The sequence below is a fragment of the Saimiri boliviensis genome, chromosome 4, assembly GCF_048565385.1.
Source record: "Saimiri boliviensis isolate mSaiBol1 chromosome 4, mSaiBol1.pri, whole genome shotgun sequence".
Lineage (NCBI taxonomy): Eukaryota > Metazoa > Chordata > Mammalia > Primates > Cebidae > Saimiri > Saimiri boliviensis.
Genome location: NC_133452.1, coordinates 101,785,979 through 101,809,201, shown reverse-complemented (window position 1 = coordinate 101,809,201; position 23,223 = coordinate 101,785,979). Strand labels below are relative to the sequence as shown.

General features: G+C 43.5%; 1 protein-coding gene across 5 annotated transcripts in view; it reads right to left on the bottom strand.

The window, feature by feature from the left end:
- Positions 1-14,066, bottom strand: part of RNF8 (ring finger protein 8) — a 45,183-nt gene extending 31,117 nt beyond the window's left edge. Inside the window, exons 1-2 of one of the 5 annotated variants that reach the window (XM_039467657.2) lie at positions 13,810-14,066; positions 6,688-6,816 (exon numbers count right to left, since the gene is read on the bottom strand). In XM_039467657.2, coding sequence (XP_039323591.1) covers positions 6,688-6,816; positions 13,810-13,920 — 240 coding nt within the window. In that variant the 5' untranslated portion in view covers positions 13,921-14,066. Of the gene's footprint in view, positions 1-6,687; positions 6,817-13,520; positions 13,596-13,809 lie in introns of those variants that run through there. The other 4 variants (XM_039467654.2, XM_039467655.2, XM_074397987.1 and 1 more) reach the window with 4 other exon arrangements.
- Between the last annotated feature and the right edge of the window lie 9,157 nt (positions 14,067-23,223).

Sequence of the window (23,223 nt, the reverse complement as noted above, 5' to 3'; positions counted from 1 at the left end):
ACCTCCTCACATCCTTTCTGTTCAGCCTGAGAAACTATGGGGAGTAATCAGTTTTGCTGAATTCTGAAACAACATATGAGAAATAACAAAAGAGAGGGGTGAAGCCAGAAGAATCTATCTGAGAACAATTTTAGAGCAGGACAGTCAATTTTAGATTATATGCAGGAAAAACATCTCAGGAAAAGGGATAAGAGACAGAAGGCCACCTAATGCCAAGGTACAGAAACTTTAAAAAAGTCTCCTAAGCTAAGATAAGGTAAAATAAATAAATAAATGAGATGACAGAAGCATCCCAGAGCTAAAGAGAATAAGAATTCCTCAGAAGCTGGGACAAACTTTCACACAATGTCACAGCCCTCCACTAGATCCTCTACATTAACCCATCCCCTTCAGAGCCCTTTTAGAAGCTGGAAAATAAACTAAAAAATTCCCCATCCCATTTTATCCTTGGTCCCTTGTACATTTACCCATTCATCACTTCCCAGTGACATCTAGTGGCACAATTTAAACCAAAGCCCTGAGACAGGTCTGTTCATAGGACACTAGAAAAGGAGAAAAATCCCATGGCTGATAAGAACAATCAAGTACTGCTGGATATGATCTCAAATACAATGGTTTAAATAATCATGCTCTGTTCAAGGCTTTCTTGATGTTGGTTTTCATAACTACCCACTTGAACAATGTTAGCAGCAGAAAATGATATCCAGAAAAGTCTGCCTGATGTCTCTTAGCCACCAATGGGAAAAAGGTGGGATAACGCACATCCACTTAGACAGGAATTACTACTTCACCTGAGGTTCAATTTCTGTCCAGCTATTTTTAAACAGTAATTGAAGAGACTGGAAACTCAAAACCAAAAGGCAGTATTTTCTTGGAGTGCTTTAGATAATTTACATAGCTCAGTGGTTCTCAACCCTGACTATACAGTAAAATCACTTGGGAAAGTTTAAAACAAACAGGGTGCCTGGGTTTGGCCCTCAGAGGGAGCTAATTGGTCTGAGATAGGACTTAATTATCAGTATTTTAAAAGTTACATTTATATACAAACTGTATCAGGATACAATGCCCCTTGGTAGTCAACGTTTCCCCCATTCCCAGGCAACTACTTATCTGTTCTCTACCCTTTCCCAGAATGTAATACAAATGGAATCAGTGTCTCCACTTTTGAGGCTTGCTTCTCTCACTTAGTGTAATGCCTCTGAAATGCATACACACTGTTGCATTACCAGCAGTTTGTTATACTTTATTGCTGAGTAATATTGAAGTACTCAGAGAGTACCAGCAGAGCACAGTTTATCCATTCTCTAGTTGTTTTTTTTTTTTCCAGTTTTTGGCGATTATTAATAAAGCCACTACAAACATTCACATACAAGTTTCTGTGAGAACATAAACTTTCATTAATCTTGGATAAATACCTAGAAATAGAATCATGGGGCCGGCTATGGTGGCTCACGCCTGTAATCTTAGCACTCTGGGATGTCGAGGCAGGCAGATCACTTGAGGTCAGGAGTTCGAGACCAGCCTGACCAACATAGAGAAACACTGTCTCTACTAAAAATAAAGAAATTAGCCGGCCAGGCGCGGTGGCTCATGCCTGTAATCCCAGCACTTTGGGAGGCCGAGGAGGGTGGATCACAAGGTCAAGAGATCGAGACCATCCTGGTCAACACGGTGAAACCCCGTCTCTACTAAAAATACAAAAATTAGCTGGGCATGGTGGCGCGTGCCTGTAATCCCAGCTACTCAGGAGGCTGAGGCAGGAGAATTGCCTGAACCCAGGAGGCGGAGGTTGCGGTGAGCCGAGATCACGCTATTGCACTGCAGCCTGGGTAACAAGAGCAAAACTCCGTCTCAAAAAAAAAAAAAAAAAGAAAGAAATTAGCCTGATGTGGTGGTGCATGCCTGTAATCTCAGCTACTTGGGAAGCTGAGGCAGAATTGCTTGAACCTGGGAGGTGGAGGTTACAATGCGCCACGATCGTGCTACTGTACTCTAGCCTCGGCAACAAGAGCAAGACTCCATCTTGAAAGAGAGAAAAAAGAGAAAGGGAGGAAAGAAAGAAAAGAAAGAAAAGGAGGAAGGAAGGAAAAAGAAAGGAGGGAGAGAGAGGGCGAGTGAGAGAGAGAGAGAGAGACAGAGAGAGAGAAAGAGAGAGAGAATGAATGAATTACTGGACAAGTGTATATCTGACTCTTAGAAACCACCAGTTTTGGCCAGGCACGGTGGCTCACGCCTGTAATCCCAGCACTTTGGAAGGCCGAGCTGGGACGATCACGAGGTCAGGAGTTTGAGACCAGCCTGGCCAACACGGTGAAACCCCATCTCTACTAAAAATACAAAAATTAGCTGGGCACGGTGGCAGGCGCTTGTAATCCCATCTACTCGGAAGGCTTGAACCCGGAAGGCAGAGGTTTCAGTCAGCCAGTGTTGCACCACTGCACTCCAGCCTGGGCAACAGAGTGAGACTCCATCTCAAAAAGATAAAAAGAAAGAAACCACCAGTTTTTCCGAGTGGGGGTGCCATTTTATATTCGCACTTGAATGTTTAGAAGTTCCAGTTATTCTGCATACTTGTCAGCACTTGGTATCATCAAGTCTCATTTTAGCAGTTATATTAAGTGTGTATCCATCATCATCTTTTTAAAAACTCTTTACTCAGGCAGAACATGCAAACGTAAATGTGCACAAATCATAAATGTACCAACTAGATCAACAGCCACAAAATGAACTTCTCAGTTTAACTGCCATGAGGCCAAAAACAAAACAAATCCCACATTATCAGCATTCCAGAAACCCCCTTGTGCCTCCTTCTGGTCAGCGGCCACTCTGGCAATAAGGTGGCTACCATCCAGATTTAACAGCACATGTAAATTTTGCCTGGTTTTAAACACTGTATAAATGGCATCATATAATATGTATTCTTTTGTGTCTGTCTTCTTTCACTCAATATTATGAGACGTATCCATGTTATTAGATATAGTTCATTAATAGTCACTACAGTATAGTGTTTCAATATAAGATTATTTCACAATTTATCCATTCTACTGTTGATGGACATTTGTGCTGTTTCCCTGGGAGTGAAAACACTGTGTCAAGAGCTATATATATGTTCAACTTTAATAAATAATGGCAAATAATTTCCCAAAGTAGTTGTACCAATTTGCACTCCCAACAGAAGAGCAAGAGCATTCTATTGCTCCATATCCTTACCAAGACCTGGCATCACTAGTCTTCGATTTTAGCCACTCTGATGAATGTGTAGATGTATTTCTATTATGGTTTTAATTAAAATTCCCCAGATCATTAATGAGGTTGAACAACTTTTCACTGGATACAACCCTTTGTGAAGTGCTTGTCTCTTGCTCATTTTTAAATTGGGCACGTCTGTCTTTTTATTGATTTGCAGTTCTGTATATACCTCAGTATAAGCCCTTCATCGACCATAAAGTATAGCAAACATCTTCCTCTCTGAGTTGGCCTTTTACTCTCTTAATGGTGTCTTTTGATGAATGAACGTTTTTACTGTACTATCAGTATTTTTAAAAAGTACCCCAGATGAGAGTAAAAACTGGAAACAGGGTTGATAACCACTGCTCTAGTTGCCGGAGGACCAGAGCTGAACTATCCCAAGCAGCAAAGTTGTTCACGTAAGAGTATACTCAACAGAGACTTCGACTGCCAGAGACTGCAGAAGAACAAAGGTAGGAATCACCAGGCAGCAGGTGAAAAGCAACAGGAGAGGAGGGGAAGAATGAGAAAGGCTCAAATAAGACGTGACCAAACCTCTAAGGCATTTCGTACTGTGACTTTAAAATAACCAATTTTTTTTTTTTTACTGTCTTGATCAAGTTATAAAAACAACCAATTTTCTGAAAGAGCTGGATATCAATACAAAGGATGGGCCATTTGAAGAGCTTATAAATTAACCAAAACCTACACAACTAGAACCATCTTCATACTGTGTGCAGAGTTAGCTGTCCTCCAAGGGTTTTTTTCTATATTTTAAGGCAATTTTATACCAAAATCACATTTCTTGCAATTTTTAAAATATATACTTAAGGTCTCATTTTCTGGCCATTCCAGCAGATGAGAGAATGCAGCTCTGAGTTTTAACTTATTAGAAATACCTGTCTCTTGAAAGAGACTTGGCAAATGACTTGAAACACAACCATAGCAATAATAACCTACAGCTGAAATTCAGGTCCCTTATCAGCAGAAGAGGGCTGCCATGGCATCATGCTAGAAGGAAGCCAGAAAGGGAGCATCTATAGTCAATAGAAAAATGCAAGGGGTAGGGGGGATTTACTTGTAAGAATTGTTCCATCAAAATACCCCAGTCCTAGCTTCTCTTAAAAATCAGTTACCTCACAAACGATCACAGCTAAAAGGTTTCAACAGGTTGTTAAGAAACCTCTCTTTCCTCCCTACTGCCTGACTGAGACCTGAGAAGAATCACATGGTAACAGCAGCCCTAGAAGGAAGAGTACAAAGCAAACACTGGAGAGCGAGCCCAGAGCAGTCATGATCTGATCTTCCACAGGCTGCCTCTGTATTCCTGTGGTCAACATTCAAATAACACTAAGGTTGATCAGCTGGTGGCTTCCCAACCTATAAAAATCTGCTACATAAGTGGATCACATCTACACAACAAATAATTAGGAAAAGCAGCAGCAGAGAACTCACCTCTATAATATTGTAATCTCAATTCTCATACAGCCTACTCTGATAAGGAAAACATCTTTCCCTAAGCTGTTTTGATATATGCTAATACAGAGCCTTCAAAACCTTGCAGCTATATTTCAGATATGCATAATTAACTTTGTGTGACATCATAAAACCAGTATAGCAAATTGCTTAGGTACTTTACTGGTATTTGACGCAGGCCATGGCAGAGAAACTTAAGTCCTGGCTCATTATAGAGAAGGCCTTGGGCAAGACAGTTTATCTCTCTGGGCCTCAGATTCATCTGTCTACATAAGGGGTTAAACTAGATAATCTCAGTACCAATTTTTATCCTGCTCATATTGCCTTGCTAAAAGTGCTGAACCAATTTACTTAGCATTTATATACTGTCTCCTTCAATACAGTGCCAACTCAACTCAATATTAGAGCAGGAAGATACTTTCCAGCAGCTTAAATCTAGCAGTTTTATGCATGCAAAATGAGGCTGCCGGGCAGATCTGGAATATCCTCCCTTCTAATGGTACCTTTAAAATCCTAACCGGGGCAGTGAAGCAGTATGAAATGGTACTTAAGGACATTTATACTCCCTAAATCTTAACTGTTTACATTAGAATTTCCCTCACCTCATAGTCTGTGTTCTCATTGTATTCCTGGGTGCATGTATATCTGCACTTTAGGCATTTGCTTTTCTTTTTGATACAGACAGGGCCTCACCATGTCAACCACACTGGAGTGCAGTGGCTATTCACAGGTGCAATCCCATTGCTAACCAGCACAGCAGTGTTGACCTGCCCTGCTACCAACCTGGGTCAGTTCACCTCTCCTTAAGCAACCTGGTGGTCCCCTGCTCTCAGGACGACACTATACTGATGCCAAACTTAATGAAGGCACCGGAACGGCATAGCGCATCGTAACCCAGAACTCAGGGTCTAAAACAATCCTCTGGCCTCAGCTTCCGCAGTAGTGGGGACTACGGGCATGCGCCACCACACCCAGCGCATTAGGTACTTTCTAATTGCTGGGCTCTGTGTACTATTACACCTCCCTCAGTATATTTACCACTACACTACTGGCTTTCAAATTTGTTTAAAGGAGAAAAACCTGGTATTCAAAGGAAATCTTCAGAACACCAATATTTAAAACATGTTTTAAAAGCCAAGGAAGGTTGCTCAGATTGAAAGGAGTGAGGTGATTTGCAGTAGCTCTGAAGGAAAAAAATGGAAAAAAAAAAAAAAAAAAAGTGAGGAAGGAAAGGAGCTAAGTGCAGTCAGATCAGTTTCTTCCTTCTCCACCTGCTCACTGAGCCATAGTGTACTCCAGAAGCTTCAGGAGATTGCACAGATTTCCAGGATCTCTGGAGCTTCGCCTCAAACAGGCTAGTTTGCCCAGTAACTTAGTCTAGTTTCTGGAATAGGACCTACTACCCCAATTCAGGTATTCTCTTTAAGGTAACAAACTTCACTCCAAATCTAGAAAAATTATTTTAGCATAATCTAATCTCTGGCAGCATATGGAAGTGGCTGCCTCTGGAAAAGGAAACTGGATGGCTAGGAAAGAAGAAGTTATATTTTTGAATTTTATACCATGAAATTACCTATGCAAAAAACAAAACAAAACAAAACAAAACAAAACAAACAAACAAACAAAAACAAGTAATTTTAAAATAAATAAAATTCAGGCCGGGCGCGGTGGCTCAAGCCTGTAATCCCAGCACTTTGGGAGGCCGAGGTGGGTGGATCACGAGGTCGAGAGATCGAGACCATCCTGGTCAACATGGTGAAACCCCGTCTCTACTAAAAATACAAAAAACTAGCTGGGCGTGGTGGCGCGTGCCTGTAATCCCAGCTACTTAGGAGGCTGAGGCAGGAGAATTGCCTCAGATCGCGCCATTGCACTCCAGCCTGGGTAACAAGAGCGAAACTCCGTCTCAAAAAAATAAATAAATAAATAAATAAACAAACAAACAAATAAGTAAAATTCAGTAGGCTTCCATGAATTCTGTACCTTGTTGTCCGTAATTGTCCATTGGCCCTCAGGATTCTGCTTCAAAACACAGTGGTTTCGAGAAATCATCAGAGGGCAGATTTTTGATACCAGTTGGTATGTGACACCAAATCCTCGTCCTACAGTCACCTGCGAAGGCAAAAACAATGTAAGAAATACATTGTAGGCCGGGCGTGGTGGCTCAAGCCCGTAATCCCAGCACTTTGGGAGGCTGAGGCGGGTGGATCACGAGGTCAAGAGATTGAGACCATCCTGGTCAACATGGTGAAAGCCCGTCTCTACCAAAAATACAAAAAATTAGCTGGGCACGGTGGCACATGCCTGTAATCCGAGCTACTCAGGAGGCTGAGGCAGGAGAATTGCCTGAACCAGAGGTGGAGGTTGCAGTGAGCCGAGATCATGCCATTGCACTCCAGCCCGGGTAACAAGAGCGAAACTCCTCAGTCTCAAAAAAAAAAAAAAAAAAAAAAGGAGGCCAGGCGTGGTGGCTCAAGCCTGTAATCCCAGCACTTTGGGAGGCCGAGACGGGTGGATCACAAGGTCAAGAGATCGAGACCATCCTGGTCAACATGGTGAAACCCCGTCTCTACTAAAAATACAAAAAATTAGCTGGGCATGGTGGCGCGTGCCTGTAATCCCAGCTACTCAGGAGGCTGAGGCAGGAGAATTGCCTGAACCCAGGAGGCGGAGGTTGCGGTGAGCCAGATCGCGCCATTGCACTCCAGTCTGGGTAACGAGAGCGAAACTCAGTCTCAAAAAAAAAAAAAAAAAGGAAAGAAATACATTGTAAAACCTGCTAAGACAAAAACAATGTAAGAAATACATTGTAAGAAATACAATGTAAGGCCGGGCGCAGTGGCTCAAGCCTGTAATCCCAGCACTTTGGGAGGCCGAGGCGGGTGGATCACGAGGTCAAGAGATCGAGACCATCCTGGTCAACATGGTGAAACCCCGTGTCTACTAAAAATACAAAAAAACATTAGCTGGGCATGGTGGCACGTGCCTGTAATCCCAGCTACTAAGGAGGCTGAGGCAGGAGAATTGCCTGAACCCAGGAGGCGGAGGTTGTGGTGAGCCGAGATCGTGCCATTGCACTCCAGCCTGGGTAACAAGAGCGAAACTCAGTCTCAAAAAAACAAAAACAAAAACAAAAGAAATACAATGTAACAAGTCATTGTGCTGACAAGGGAGGTTTTTACAAAGCTTGTCAACCAGCAGCATATGCAGGTCCTGACTTAATAAACCAGACTCCTGTAGAACCAAAACAGTGTATCTGCTATCTCCTCTTTAGCTGACATGAACGCCACCAAGTAGAAAAAGGCAAACAGTTGTGACAAGAGGAGAAAGCTGAAAAGAGTTATCCATGTACCTCAGGGTTGGCAAGATCTTGAAAGGTCATCTGGTTCAGTGACCATGAGATAGAGGAACTCTTTCTACACATCCCATCAACTCATAAACACTGCCAGTCCAGGAGCGGTGGCTCATTCCTGTAATCCCAGCACTTTGGGAGGCCAAGGTGGCAGGATCACGAGGTCTGGAGTTTGAGACCAGCCTGGCCAACATGGCAAAACCCTGTCTCTACTAAAAATACAAAAATTAGCTAGGTGTGGTAGCAGGCACCTGTAATCTCAGCTACTTGGGAGGCTGAGGCAGGAGAATCATTTGAACCTGGGAGGCAGATGTGTACTTTACATAAGGCAGGCCCTCCTATTTTTTTAATGTCTTTGACTTGGCATCTTTCACCCTATAAATTCCATCCATTGGTACTAGCTTTGCCCTGCGCACCATCAGGAAATCTCCAATCCCCTTTCAAAGTCACAGCTATAAAGTGAACATTAAGTTTTCTCATTTCCTGGTTCTGTATTCCCAGTTACTTCAACTTAACTCCCAGGGAATGGGTTTGAGTCTCTTTGCCATTCTAACGAGTCTGTGAAAGGACTGCTGGTTTATCTTTATTCCTGGATGCCATATTAAGAAAAATAAATTACACAGTCAAATGCAAGTGTTACTTTCCCAGTTCTAGATATTATCACTGGACCGTATAAACTGCATTAGCTGTCATAGCAGATCTAGTACACTGCCAATGTATCCTCGGACTCAGGAATGATTACATTTCTTGGTCTCCCCCTCCTCCAAGAAATGCTATGCTAAGTCAGGTCTCTTTCGCTCTATACTTGACCAGATGGAAAACCTTAGGTTCAAGCACAGGACCTTACGCTGATTCCTATTAAATTTCATCTTGCTAGTTCAGCCTACCACACCAACTTGTCAAGACCTTTCTGAATTTTTAATCTGCCATCAGAATAGACATACTTAATATCCCTCCCATCAAATTAATATGATATGATGCCTTCTACACAGAATGGGATGCAGCCAAAGGCAAAGTTTTCAGGAAAGTCTACTAAACATTAATCCACACAGTCTGGATATACCCTGGGCCAATTATAATTCAACCAAAAGTCTTTGCATTGGAGTACATATCCTCTGTCTTATCCACAAGAACAGCTTGAGAGCTTTTGGAAAGGTTGAAAAGAAGCCCCAATTCACATCTATCATACGTTCCTGTTGGACAAGTCTAGTTCATAACAACTCCATGAAGGAAGGAAACTAAATTCTTCCGAGATCCAGATCACAGAATTCCCTGCTTATTGTTCTCAGTGCATAAAAGACCTCTTTAATGATCCATACCACAAACTTAACTGCAAACTTGAAACCAAAGTTAGCTAAAAACTGCCCTTTTCTTTTGAAAACCTTTCAGAATCGTGCCTGTTCTCCTCAGTCCCTCAAAGACCACTATCACTCACTGACCTCATCTATTCCTCCCCACAAACTCTCATCTCAATACCGATACTACCATCCAACCAACCGCTCAACCCATAACCCAGAAGCCATCTTTGATTCACCTCGGTCCCACATCCCCACATTGAAATCATTGGTAAATTCCATGGGATATAATCCAAATATGTCCTAAGTCTGTTCATTTTTATCTCTACAGCCACAACCTTCGTCCAAACCACCTGGCCTCCTACTGTTTCTGTTCCCACTCTAGCCCCCATAAACTTTACATAGTAGCTGGAATAGAAACGTAAAAATTTTAAATCATATAATTCTCTTCTTTCCTTAAAAACGTTTAATCATTCAAACTTCCTTCCAGGGCCTATAAGACCCTGAATGTCCTGAGCCCCCTCCTCTTTAGTCTTAACTCATAGTGCCAACAATAGCTGCTCCAGCCCCTCTTTCCTTAAGCCCCTCTTCCCCAAGTGCCAGCCTACCTGACGGTCTTTTCTCTTAGCCCCTCTAAGAACACTCTTCTCTCAGATCTTGCATGAGCTCCTAATCGTTCATGTTTCAGCTGCTCATAAGCCTACTTAGATCACCACTGTCTAAAGTTGGTTGTCTGCTTCCCATCATATTTCTTCAGTTATTAGCAAGCACTTATCACAAACCAAAATTATCTTGTTTATTTTACTTTTCCCCTCCTCCCCCTTGCTAGAATATAAATGAGATAAGCAGGGACTTTATCTGTCTGGTTTAACATTGTGTTTCTATACCTGGCATGGTATTCAGTTAAATATTTGAGAATGAATGGAGGAATAAAGAGATCTTGCATATGAGCGGAGATTTTAGGATGGGTATTTTTAGGTCAGAAGTTGGAGACTGTATTACCGTTAGAAAATATGGAGCAGCAGTTGGAACTCATATGGTCTTACTTGTTCCTCTTTAAAATGCTGTGGTGACCACTCCACCAACACTGAGCATGAAGTTTTCTTTCACACTTTGCCAGAATTACATTAATTACAGAAGTTCCTCTGAATTAATACATATATCTGTTAAAAATGGAATGGTCAGGGATTTATCTGTCATTCATATTCAGTAAAAATTTCCATTCAGGTAGCTTTATCTCTAAGAGAGGAAGCATCCCGTATTGTAGGCTAATACTTGAAGGGAGACAGCCGGACTGCCATTGTGAGTAGTCTGGGGAAAATGGTACCAAAAAAGTAGAAAAGTACCTTCTTCTGAAATTTCCACCAACAGACTCTGAATCCAGAAAAAGGAAACATTCTTTTACATCCTTCCCTGCACTGCCTGGTCCTAGAATTTACCTTGGTACTACTGATATTTCACCTATACTATAGTTAAAGAGTGCAGTGAGGCTACCTGGAAATCTCAGGACCACTCAGCAGAACACTAAATTTCCCATGGGAACTGACTGATGACCCATATGTGAGGGGCTGTTTTCATTTACAGTAGATTTGTAAGCCTTTGAGCTTACACACATTATTGGTCTAAAAGATCATCTTGTCCTTGTCCACCTTCACTATGATTATCCCTTTCCTCCTGGGCACAATTTCTACTGTTTCCCAAATAACCAGTAAATATAGCCGGGTGTGGTGGCTCACACCTGTAAACCCAGCACTTTGGGAGGCCCAGGCGAGCAGATCACGAGGCCAGGAGTTTGAGACCAGCCTGGCCAACATGGCGAAACCCCCCTCTCTACTGGAAATAAAAAATTAGCCAGGGATAGCAGTGCACATTTGTAATTCCAGCTACTTGGGAGGCTGAGGCAGAAGAATCCTTGAACCAAGAGGTGGAGGTGTGATCACACCACTGCACTCCAGCCTGGGTGATAGAGTATTCTGTCCAAAAAAAAAAAAAAAAAAAAAAGGCCCCAAACCAGTAAATATAACCATCCTTTCCCTTGGGGCAGAAAACTTCATGAAAACTAAATACAAGAGAAGAAAAGGAAAGAAAGGTTCTGTTGCTTTTCTCAAAGGCAAAGATACTTTATAGTACCTGAGAACTAGGAATTTGCAATAAATCTCTAATTGTTTTTCCACCAAACTCTATGGATTGCTTTCACAAGCTTAAAGCCACTTATTTAGACAGACAATTTACTACAGTATTCCCATCAATGAAATGAAAGGAACTCTGTTTTATTATTTTATCTGCAACATCTAAGACTAAGAATGTAAAAGGCAGGGAACTGACCTATCTTTGCTGTTACAATGTTATTAGCATACCTCTTAAAATCTTGTGCAAAACAGCTTGTGCTATGATTGGGGGACCATTGTACCAACTACAACTTCTCTTGCCTTTGATTCAGATTTCTTTTCAGGCTATGCCATGACCTGACCTTGCAGGCAGCCAAGCCTGGGGGGCCTCTCCTCCACACAGGTCCCTGAAGCCAGCCTGTCTTAACACTGTTTCTTCATCATTCACTCAGTTTGTACGGGTCTCTCCCCATAGAAGTGGCCCTGACGCAAAACCATCAAATGGTTTAGAATATGTCTAAGAGTGCTTTACAGCCTTCTTGCCCTTCCTACAGGTGCTTTAATCCTTTCTCTTCATCCCACCTGCCCAGGACTGCAGTACTACCAAGCTATTCAGAAGAGTCATAAATTAATCCACAACAACTGAATCTAAAGGAGTAACACCTGCCCACAAGTTAACTTATAAGGTGTGTATGCAGGGATCAGATTAAATAATGTATTAAGTAACAGTTATACATAAAAATACTTTATTTTTGTGTGTATTGTTCAGGTTATTATTCAGGTGTTGGTGTTTTAATTTGTTAAACTTCTCACAAACATACACTGTTGGAAAGGGCCAGGCAGGGAAAGATCAGGGCTCAAGCTAAAAGAATGAATGCCTAATGTGGACTTTTAGGCACTAACACCTGGATAGAAGAGGTATTTGGGGGCAGAGATGTTTTCTTCGTGTTCCCGAAATCACAACATACAAGAAACCCTTTATAAGTAACCCTTGATAATCCTCTCTATTCTAGCAACTAAATTTGAGCCTGGACATGAATCCCTTCCCTGACTTGAAGAACTACTGCTCTGGGATGTAACTAAATAATCCATATCTTGGCACTTGATCATACAGCCCATACAGTTCTTAGACCGCTTCATCGTATAAATCCTCTCTCCCCACTCAAGCCTTAAACTCGTTGAGCGCACAAATTTTATGTGTTCTCATTGTACACCAATGTTAAGTACTCAGTCAACACCTGGCAGTTTCAACTGAGGAGTATGACTTACAGGAAAAATCTACCTGAACAACGTTAAGACTCAAAAGACTTTTTGAGTTTACAACATCATGACCAACTATCCACTTTTACTGCAAAGTGAACCTTTCATACAGATTATTTCCAAAACGCAAATGGTTCCCCGTCATCACCAGCTTGTCCCTGACCCAGTTCTCCTCTCAACCTGATTGCAATCTAACTCCATCCTCCCTTCCCTCGCCCTTTGAAGATGCACCACGGTGGTGCATCTTGAACCGTGCCAGGAACGTGCCTCATCTTTCCCCTTTAAAAATTTTTCATTTGGGATTGCATTAACAAAGGCGACAGGCGTCCTCTGAATCCCTGCCCGACCTCTCCTTTAAGGGTGCCACTCGGCCATACCGAGTTTCACGGGAGAAATGTGGCCCAGCCTAAGGCGCCCTTGTTCCTCCGAGGTGGGAAGGAGGAAGACATTTCTACGTGAGAGTTTGATCACTTTAAGGGACAAAACCCAAAACTCGCAATCGTTTTCAAAGCAAACTCGAGAAAGTTCACGCGCCGGGCAGCCCTTCCAGGCCCCGCCTCGGCTGCCCAGCGGCTCCAGGCTCCAACCCACCGTTCCCTGGCCGGGCACCGCGGGGCTCCCTGCGCCCTAAACGGGATCTGGCCAGGTCCCGCCCTCCACTCCTCGACAACCCCGCGTCTCCTCACATCCTCTGCGCGTCCCTCTCCTTCCCGGCCCCGACCCCACTCCCCGCAGGCCCAGGCTTCTCTGGGCTGGGGCCTCTTCTCGCCCCACCGCCCACGGGCCAGGCCTTGTCCTCACCCCAATCCTTGTGGCCCTCCAGAGCCGAACTCTCATCTCTTCCTTTCTCCCACTCGGTTCCTATTTCTCCCCAAATACCTCCCACCTTAGACCCTTCAGCCGCTAGAGCCCGAACCGCTCCCTCCCTTCTCTCGCCAGGATCCACCCGCTACAGACACCTCCCTCGCCTTCCGTGCGCCCGCCTCCTCTCTGCCATTCATTCCGCCCAGCTAGACGCCTTCGTCCCTTCCCGGAGTCCCGCTCCCTTCAGCCCCTGCCCTCCGCGCCCCCAGGACCCCTTCCCCCGTACCTCACGCCCATCTTCCAGCAGCAGCCACCCGGTGCTCATCCCCACCCGCCGCAGGCACCAGCTCCGACCCCCGGCGCGGTCTCCAGTGACCAAGAATCCAGGCTCCCCCATCGTCTACTTTGACCCCGGGGGCGGTCAGCACCAAACTAGACCCCGACCCGGGTTCCGGCGGCCTCGCTGCATCCCAGCAGCTGCCATAGCTAAACAACAGACAGAAGCAATCGCCAGCGCTCAGATCGATGCGAATACAGGCTCCGCCTGCCCGCCGTCGACCCGGAAGCAGGAGCGCTGCGCATGCGTGAGAGGAAGGCGGCCGCCCCGGGACGGAGGGGGCTGGCTGGGAGTGGATCCGGCCTCGTGCGGGGCGGGCGCGGCTTGAGGGCTCTCCTCGCGTGACACCGTCTCTTGCCCGCTCCAGAACCATCACCCGGTCCTAGTCGCCCCAGACTGGAACCTCTCGTCACCTTTCCTCTTTTTTAAAAAAATCATGTAAAACTATAGCAGACTTTTAAACAACTTTAAACTTTCCATCAGTTTTAAGTCCGCCTAGCCTGTTCCTAAATAGCCTCTATTTTGCACGACCTCCTCATATTGCCGAAGTAAAAAATAAATTACACTAGGCAAATCTACTAAGACAGAGAGCACAGGTACTTGCAGCGAGGTGTGGGAGCGGGGATTGAATGCAGATGGGTTTGGAGAAATTGAAGGAAAGCAGTAACAGAAATGTTCTAAAAGTGGATTGTGAAAAATAAAATAAAAGTGGATTGTGGTGACAGTTGCACAACTGTATAAATGCATTAAAAAGTCATGGAAGTGCTGTAATCCCAGCACTTTGGGAGGCTGAGCGGGGCGGATCGCTTGACCAACCAGGCCAACATGGGGAAAGGGGAGGGGAGGAGACGAGAGGGGAGAGGAGAGGGGAAGGAACGGAAGGAAGGGGAGGGGAGGGGAGGGGACCAGGAAGGTTGGTGGAAATCATAGCTGCACTCGTGGAAATGCTTCCCTAAGCTGTGCATAAGTATCTGTTGGTGGCCACACCCCACCTTAGCATTCTATCCCAGGAACAGCAAGCACACCTGGAAGCCACTGTGACATTTAGTCTGTGTGTCTCCTTAGACTCCTCTTGGCTGTGATAGATTTGCAGTCTTTCCTTGTTTTTGATGACCTCGACAATTTGAGGGGTACTAGAGAGATATTTTGTATAATGTTCCTCAGTTGGGATTTGTCTGATGTTTTTCTTGTGATGAGACTGGGGTTATGGAATTGGAGGAGGAAGACCACAGAGGTAAAGTGTCATTCTCATGGCATCATATCAAGAGTACAGGCTATCAACATGAATTATCACTGTTGGTGTTCATCTTGATCACCTGGCGTTTCTCATTTCTTGATCTGAGAGTGCCACACAGATAAAACATTCCAGGTTGGGATTGCAACCATGGTTAGGAAAGTCTGCTTTGGAAATCTAGGTAGTGTTTGTCAGCCTTCTCCATTGTAAACTTACTTTTTTTTTTGGAGATGGATTCTAACTCAGTGGCCCAGGATGGAGTGCAATGGCGCAATCTCGGCTCACTGCAACCTTCACCTCTCAGGTTCAAGCAATTCTCCTGCCTCAGCCTCCTGAGTAGCTGGGACTACAGGCGCATGCTATTATGTCCGGCTAACTTTTGTATTTTTAGTAGAGATGGGGTTTCACTATGTTGCCCAGGCCAGTCTTGAACTCCTAACCTCAGGTGATCTGCCCACCTTCGCCTCCCAAAGTGCTGGGATTACAGGCATGAGGCACAGTGCCCAGCCTAAACTTATTCTTTTTTTTCCCTCTTTCCACACTGTACTCTTTGGAATGAAGTCACTATTCCTAGGCCACATTTAAGGAGTGGGGAATTGTGCTGCACTTCCTTAACTGCAGGTTCTCTACAGAAACTCTATGGAATTCTGCATAAGAGTTTGTCTCTCTTCCCGTGTTTATTTATTTATTCAATTGTTTATTTATATCAGACCGGGTAGGGTGGCTTAAGCCTGTAATCCCAGCACAGCACTTTGGGATGCCAAGGTGGATGGATCACTTGAGCCCAGGAAGTTCAAGATGGGCCTGGGCAACATAGCAAGACCCCCTCTCTACCAATAATAAATTAAAAATGTAGCTGGGTGTGGTGGCACACACCTGTCATCCCAGGTACTTGGGAGGCTGAGGCAGGAGGATCAGTTGAGCCCAGGAGGTCAAGGCTGCAGTGGTGACAGAGTGAGACCTGTCTCAAAAATAAAATAAAATAAATAAAATAAAAAACATATCAGTGTGGGCCCATGGATATTTATTTTATACTTTGGGTTATAATCTAATACTGCTTCATTTACTTTGGGTCTCAAATTGTTCCTACTTTGGCCATTGACAGCTCTTTCACGTGGCTATGGTGTCCTTTTGACATACTCCCATTGTTGTATTTTGCCGAGTACTTCCTTACTTTCTGGCATAAGATGCCCCAGACCTAGAATCAGCTATTTCTCCAAGGATCTCTGGTTTCTTCATTGGAAAATGGTATTAGACACCAAGAAACTCCGGGTACTAGGTGCAGTCATTGCTAGTGGGATGTCGGCTTTTTTTTTTTTTTTTTTTTTTTTTTTTGAGACAGAGTTTTGCTCTTGTTACCCAGGCTGGAGTGCAATGGCGCGATCTCGGCTCACCGCAACCTCCGCCTCCTGGGTTCAGGCAATTCTCCTGCCTCAACCTCCTGAGTAGCTGGGATTACAGGCATGTGTCACCATGCCCAGCTAATTTTTTGTATTTTTAGTAGAGACGGGGTTTCACCATGTTGACCAGGATGGTCTCGATCTCTTGACCTCGTGATCCACCCGCCTCGGCCTCCCAAAGTGCTTGATTACAGGCTTGAGCCACCGCACCCGGCCTCTCTCTGAGAACTTTCTATCTTGAGACCACAGGCCAACTTTTTAATAGATTGCTGCATTTAGCCATCTTGGGGGTGGGGTGGGCAGTGAGTGCACACATGGGAACCATAGGCTTGCAGGAATTCAGGGTGACTGGGGGAGATGCAATCCCAGATGGGATGATGCAGCCTGAATGTGTGCTGGGGAGAAGTAAGGAGGTGGGACTTAGGAAACCACGCTCTCATTCATTCTACTTTTTCTCTTACTCCTTTATGCTGCCACCTTCTCTCCTCCACCCATCCCCAAAATGTAAGACTCCACACTGAAGGAATCAGGAAAAGATGTCTTTCATCTTGGAAAAGGACATGTTTTAGAAAACCAGAAGACGAGAAGGGGGAAAATAGCCACTACCACTGCTTTGGTTGGCTTGTGTGTTCAGTGCTATTTTATGTAAATATGGGGTTTCAAGTATAGAGTAGTAAGATGTTTCTTATACCTTTGATCAATTTTATTATAGTTCAGAAGTGCTTGTAATAGGTAATCAAATGTATAATGTTCTGGAAGTATCTGTAATCAGTAATCAAGGTGGATATTTTGGAGGTTCTTAAAATTAGTAAACACCTCATCCCTTTTCGGTTGGGGCCCTGACTGTTTAAGCATCTGCATTCTTTAACTTACCAAGGATGAGTACCCAGATCAAATATGTATTACCCAGCTGATTTTATTAAGGAGGAAGACAGGGAGGGAGGAGAGAAGGGAGGAAAGCCAACAGGAGCAGCGGAAGAGGGCAGTGGGAATCAGGCATCAATTAGGACCACCTTGTTTTCCTCTCACCGAGTTGAATTCAGTTTATTTTGCAAGTAACACGTGGTATCAGGCACTTAATATAAAATTTAGATTTTTGACAACTTACAATTGAGTCGTAACAGTTTGAGTTGGCTATTTTTGGAATACAAAAGATCACCAAAATCCCTAACTCTGTTCACCTTTTTCCAGGGTTGAGGAAGGGGAGCAGAGAGTTGGGTGTTTCTCACATGGAGAACCTGGAGTTCTACAATTCAAGGTTCTAATGCAATTCTCATCACTTTTTTTTTTTTTTTTTTTTTTTTGAGACAGTCTCACTCTGTTGCCTAGGCTGGAGTGCAGTGGTGTGATCTCAGCTCACTGCAACCTCCGCCTCCCAGGTTCAAGTTGTTCTCCTGCCTCAGCCTCCTGAGTAGCTGGGATTACAGGTGTAAGCCACCATATGCGGCTAATTTTTTTGTATTTTTAGTAGAGAGAGGGTTTCATCATATTGGCCAGGCTGGTCTCAAACTCCTGACCTCTTGATCCACTGGCCTTGGCCTCCCAAAGTGCTGGGATTACAGGCATGAGCCACTGAGCTGGGCCTCTTGTCACATTTTTTGACTCGCAAGTTTATTGTACCATCAGTTGTGGTATATATTATTCAGGACTTGTTGAAATGTAGAATTATGTAGGACTTGTTGAACTGTTCAGCTAGGAGCAGCCTTGCCTCTCCTGTTTCAGTGACAGCATTTAGAGTTGTGTTTTTCAAACTTTGGTTAATGCCGAGTAATGAGTATTAGCACTATTTATTTATTTATTTATTTATTGACAAGGTCTCACTCTCTCACCCAGGCTGGAGTGCAATGGCATGATCATAGCTCACAGTAACCTTGAATCTCTGGGCTCAAGCGATGATCCTCCCATCTCAGCACCCCAAGTATTAGGACTACAGGTGTGTGCCACCCTGCTGGGCTAATTTTGTTTTTTGTATAGACAAGGTCTCACTATGTTGCCTACGCTGGTCTCAAACTCCTGGCCTCAAGTGATCCTCCCACCTCAGCAGGTATAGGGCTAGGGTGTTAGTCAATAGGGCAGCAAAGTAGGTAAGAGGCAGGAATAGGAAGGGTCTGGGTTGGAGTCTCAGGAAAGAAGAAGAAATGGAAAAACAAAACAGCCAGAGGCTGGATTTGGCCTGCAGGTCATAGTTTGCTGACTCCTGCTGTAGAAGAATTTTAACAACATCCAGAGTCTCACAACATATTAATACTACTCAAAATATCCAAGATACAATCCAAAATTACTCAACAAAGACCTAGAAAATGTTATCAATTTTTATAGGAAAAGATGATCAAAAGTTGCCAGCACCAATATGCCGGAGGTTAGAATTATCAGATAAATGCTTAAAACACCTATTATAAGTATGCTGGATGAAATAATGGTAAATGCACTTGAAATAAAGGGAAAGATAGAAGTTCTCAGCAGAAAAATAGAAACTATGAAAGGAACCAAATGGGAATTTCAGAACCAAAAAACACAGTATCTGAAATAAAAATTAACTAGATGGGCTCAATAGCAAAATGGAGACAACAGAAGAGGAAGTCAATGAACTTGAAGATAGATGAAGAGGAATTATCTGATCTGAAGAACAGAAAGAAAAAAGATTGGAAGAATAATAAACAGTCTTAGGGTCTAATGTTTGTATCATTGGAGTCACAGGGGAGGAATAAGAGATTAGTGTAGAAAAAAAATACTTGAGGAAATCTTCTAAAATTTGATGAAAGATATAAAATTACAGATTCAAGAAAGTTAGTGGACCCCAAACAGGATGGATGCAAAAAATGAACAAACTCCAGAAAGCAAACACTAACAACTTACACTGTAAGTTGTTTGTGTAATGTTAATGTAAGTAACATTATGAGTAGACAAATAATCAAACTCCAGAAACTTAAAAAGAAAACTCAAAAGCAGTCTGAGAAACAATGTGGAAGTTCCTGAGAAAATTAAAAAACAGAATTGCCGGCAATCCCACTTCTGAGTATATACCCAAAGAATTAGAAGCTGGGTCTTGAAGATGTGTCTGCACACTCATGTTCGTAGCAGCATTATTCACGATAGTCAAAAGGCAGACGCAGCACAAGTGCCCATCAACAGATGAATGGATAAACAAAACGTGGCATATACACAGTCAAAATTTAACCTTAAAAGAGGAGAGAGATTCTGACCCATGCTAAAACGCAGATGAACCTCGAGGACATTATGCTTAGTGAGAGAAGCCAGTCACAAGAAGACAGATAATGTATGCTTCCACTTACATGCGGTACCTAGAAAATTCAGATTCACAGAGACAGAAAGTAGAATGGTGATTGCAAGGGGCTGGGGGCAGAAGAGGATGGGAGCTGTTGTTTAATGGGTATAGAGTGTCAGTTCTGCAAGATGAGAGTTTTGGAGATTGACTGCACAACAGTGTGAATGTGCCTAACACTACTGGTTAGGCACTTAAAAATGTACACTTAAAAATGATTACGATGGGCCAGGTGCGGTGGCTCACGCCTGTAATCCCAGAACTTTGGGAGGCTGAGGTGGGCAGATCATGAGGTCAAGAGATCGAGACCATTCTAGCCAATATGGTGAAACCCCGTCTCTACTAAAAATACAAAAATTAGCTGGGTGTGGCGGCATGCACCTGTAGTCCCAGCTACCCAGGAGGCTGAGGCAGGAGAACCACTTGAACACCATGGAGGCGGAGGTTGCAGTGAGCCGAGATCATGTCCCCGCACTCCAGCCTGGCAACAGAGTGAGACTCCCCCTCAAAAAAAAAAAAAAAAGAAAGAAAGAAAGAAAGAAAGAAAGAAAGAAAGATTAAGATGACAAGTTTTCTAATATGTACATTTTACCAGTTTTTTTTTTTTTTAATAATGAGTTAAACACAGAAAAGTATTCAATGACCGTGGATTTCTAATCAGAAGCCATGGAAAAAAAGATGATGGAACAACACGGGCAAAGTGCCTGAAAGTAAAAAAAAAAAAAATCTGTATCGAAAGTAGATTCAGGAATGAAGGCAAAATAAAGGCATTCTCAGATGGAAGAAAACTAAGAGAACTGTTGGCAGATCTGTTCTAAGAAAAGTGCTGAAGAAAGTTGTTTAGGCTGAAGGGAAACAACTATACCAGAAAGAAACCTGGAACTTAAGAACTGAAGGAAGAACATAAAAGGTAAAGTCTCCTCTTTAGTTCTCTCAAATATGCCTGACTATTGAGAACAAAACTGTAATAGTATCTGGTAAGGGTTTCAATGGATGTAGATGTAATTCATGTAGCGATTATAAAGGAAGGGACCTAAATGGTTGTTAAGACTTCTGAATTTTACTAGAAGAGATAAAATATAAATTCTAAATAGACTGTGAAGAGGTATGTATATTGTAATCTTTAGAGCCATCTCTTAAAAAACATGGAGATATAGCCAAAAGCCAATGCACATGTTAAAGTATTCAGATAATTCAAAAGGTGACAGGAAAGGATGGGAAGAAATAAACATAAAAGGGAACAAATAGAAAAAGAAATAAAATGGTAGACTAAATCCAACCATATTAATAACATTAACTGCAAATGGTTTAAATGCAGCAATTAAAAACAAGAGATTGTCAGCCTGGATTGGAGAACAAGACCCAACTACATTGTCTTTAAGAAATCCACATTGAGCTGGGCGCAGTGGCTCACGCCTGTAATCCCAGCACTTTGGGAGGCCGAGGCGGGTGGATCACGAGGTCAAGGGATCGAGACCATCCTGGTCAACATGGTGAAACCCCGTCTCTACTAAAAATACAAAAAATTAGCTGGGCATCGTGGTGCATGCCTGTAATCCCAGCTACTCAGGAGGCTGAGGCAGGAGAATTGCCTGAACCCAGGAGACAGAGGTTGCGGTGAGCCGAGATCGTGCCATTGCACTCCAGCCTGGGTAACGAGAGAAACTCCGTCTCAAAAAACAAAAACAAAACAAAACAAAAAAAGAAAAAAAAAGAAAAAAAAAATCCACATTGAGGTTGGACACGGTGGTTCATGCCTGTAATCCTAGCACTTTGGGAGGCCGAGGCAGGTGGATCACCTGAGGTCAGGAGTTCGAGACCAGCCTGGTTAACATGGTGAAACTCTGTCTCTACTAAAAATACAAAAATTAGCTGGGCGTGATGGCGTACACCTGTAATCCAGGCTACTCAGGAGGCTGAGGCAGGAGAATCGCTTGAACCCAGGAGGCAGAGGTTGCAGTGAGCTGACATCACACCACTGCACTCCAGCCTGGGCGATAGAGCAAGACTCAGTCTCAAAAAAATAAAAAATGTAAGACATCCATATTGACATAAAGACATAGATGGGTTAAAAGGAAAGGAAAGAAAATAAGTTTGCAGACCAGTGGTTTGGAGAGGTTTGGGCTTTGCTTTCAGATAGCTGGGTTGGGTGGGACAGGTGTAGTGGGGTCACTATTGGGACAAGTTTAGTGTCCCTGCAAGCAAAAGTAGCCCAGGGTCTGGCTCCCAGATTCCTCACAATGGCTCTCACTTCAGGCAGGGACTGTCACACACACCTCACAGAAGCCACACCACCTGCAGAACCAAACTGAACAGGGATTCTCCTTGCTTCCAAGAATTCTCATTCAGCCTTTGCCAAAGCAAGGGGATGCCTTTCCTTGGGAGATGCCTTGGTTGGCCACAGTTGTGGGCATGTGGCATCTATCCTGGCAAGCTGGCCCAGGCTCAGAAGACCCTGGTCTTGTGGCAAGGCATTTCAGGCTGATTCTGTGGGAATCTCATCTTTTTCATCATGAATCTAAAATCATCACCTTGGTGTCTATGACAGCTTCCAAAACTGCCTCCAACGAGGAAGTGAGTATTGGACGTCCTGAGAGAGGTATGCAAGGCATGGTTACCGGGGCTTCCATTTTGCCTCCAATTTTCAAAGCTTTGCATAGCTGTTTTGAAAGGCAAAGTCCAGTCCAAGGCAAGCCGAATGCTGTCAACAAGAGGCTCTTGCCTCTAGAAGCAAATAAGGTCACTGAGGAATCTGCGCCACTATCCCTTTGCAGATCAATACAAACAGAGGCAGGGCCTATTTTATGTAGAACCTTGTAGAGATTTAAATTGCAGAAACATTGGATAAACTGTAGGTTAGAGAATGTCAGGATTAGTTTGGAAGATTTCATCAATTTTCTAGTCATGATCAAACATACCTATCTCAGAAAATGCTTGACTTCCTGCATAAATGAAAAATAGAATTTTTGAATGAAGACTAGTTCAGGTTATTTTTAGCCTCAGAAACAATTAATGGCTTCAGTCCATATAATATCAAGTAGAAAGTATTCGTGTTTTATGACCAAGGTTAAATTCCAAAGTTAATTGTGGAGAGTGACTTGGATTTTGAACACATACTCCCTCTTTGCATGCTTATGGGAAAGTCTGTCTCTGTTGTCAACTTATTTTTGTAAGTTCTTATTGTAGAGACTGTTACCTGAATCCTAATGTCTGTGTTCCCCTTCCTTCATAGTACCAGAATCCTTTTAGCCAGGCATACGGCTGTCTGGAACGGACTCATCCCCCGAACCTCCCCTGGAACTAGGTGCAACCTACTATGGACTACATTCTGCTGTAAGTTGTAGGAGGAGATGTGAGGGGGCACCTTCCTGGAAGCTTCCTTACAACACTGCTGGCACATTTCCTTTTTCTTCTTTGTCATCTCTTTAATCCATCCTGTGGCTTGG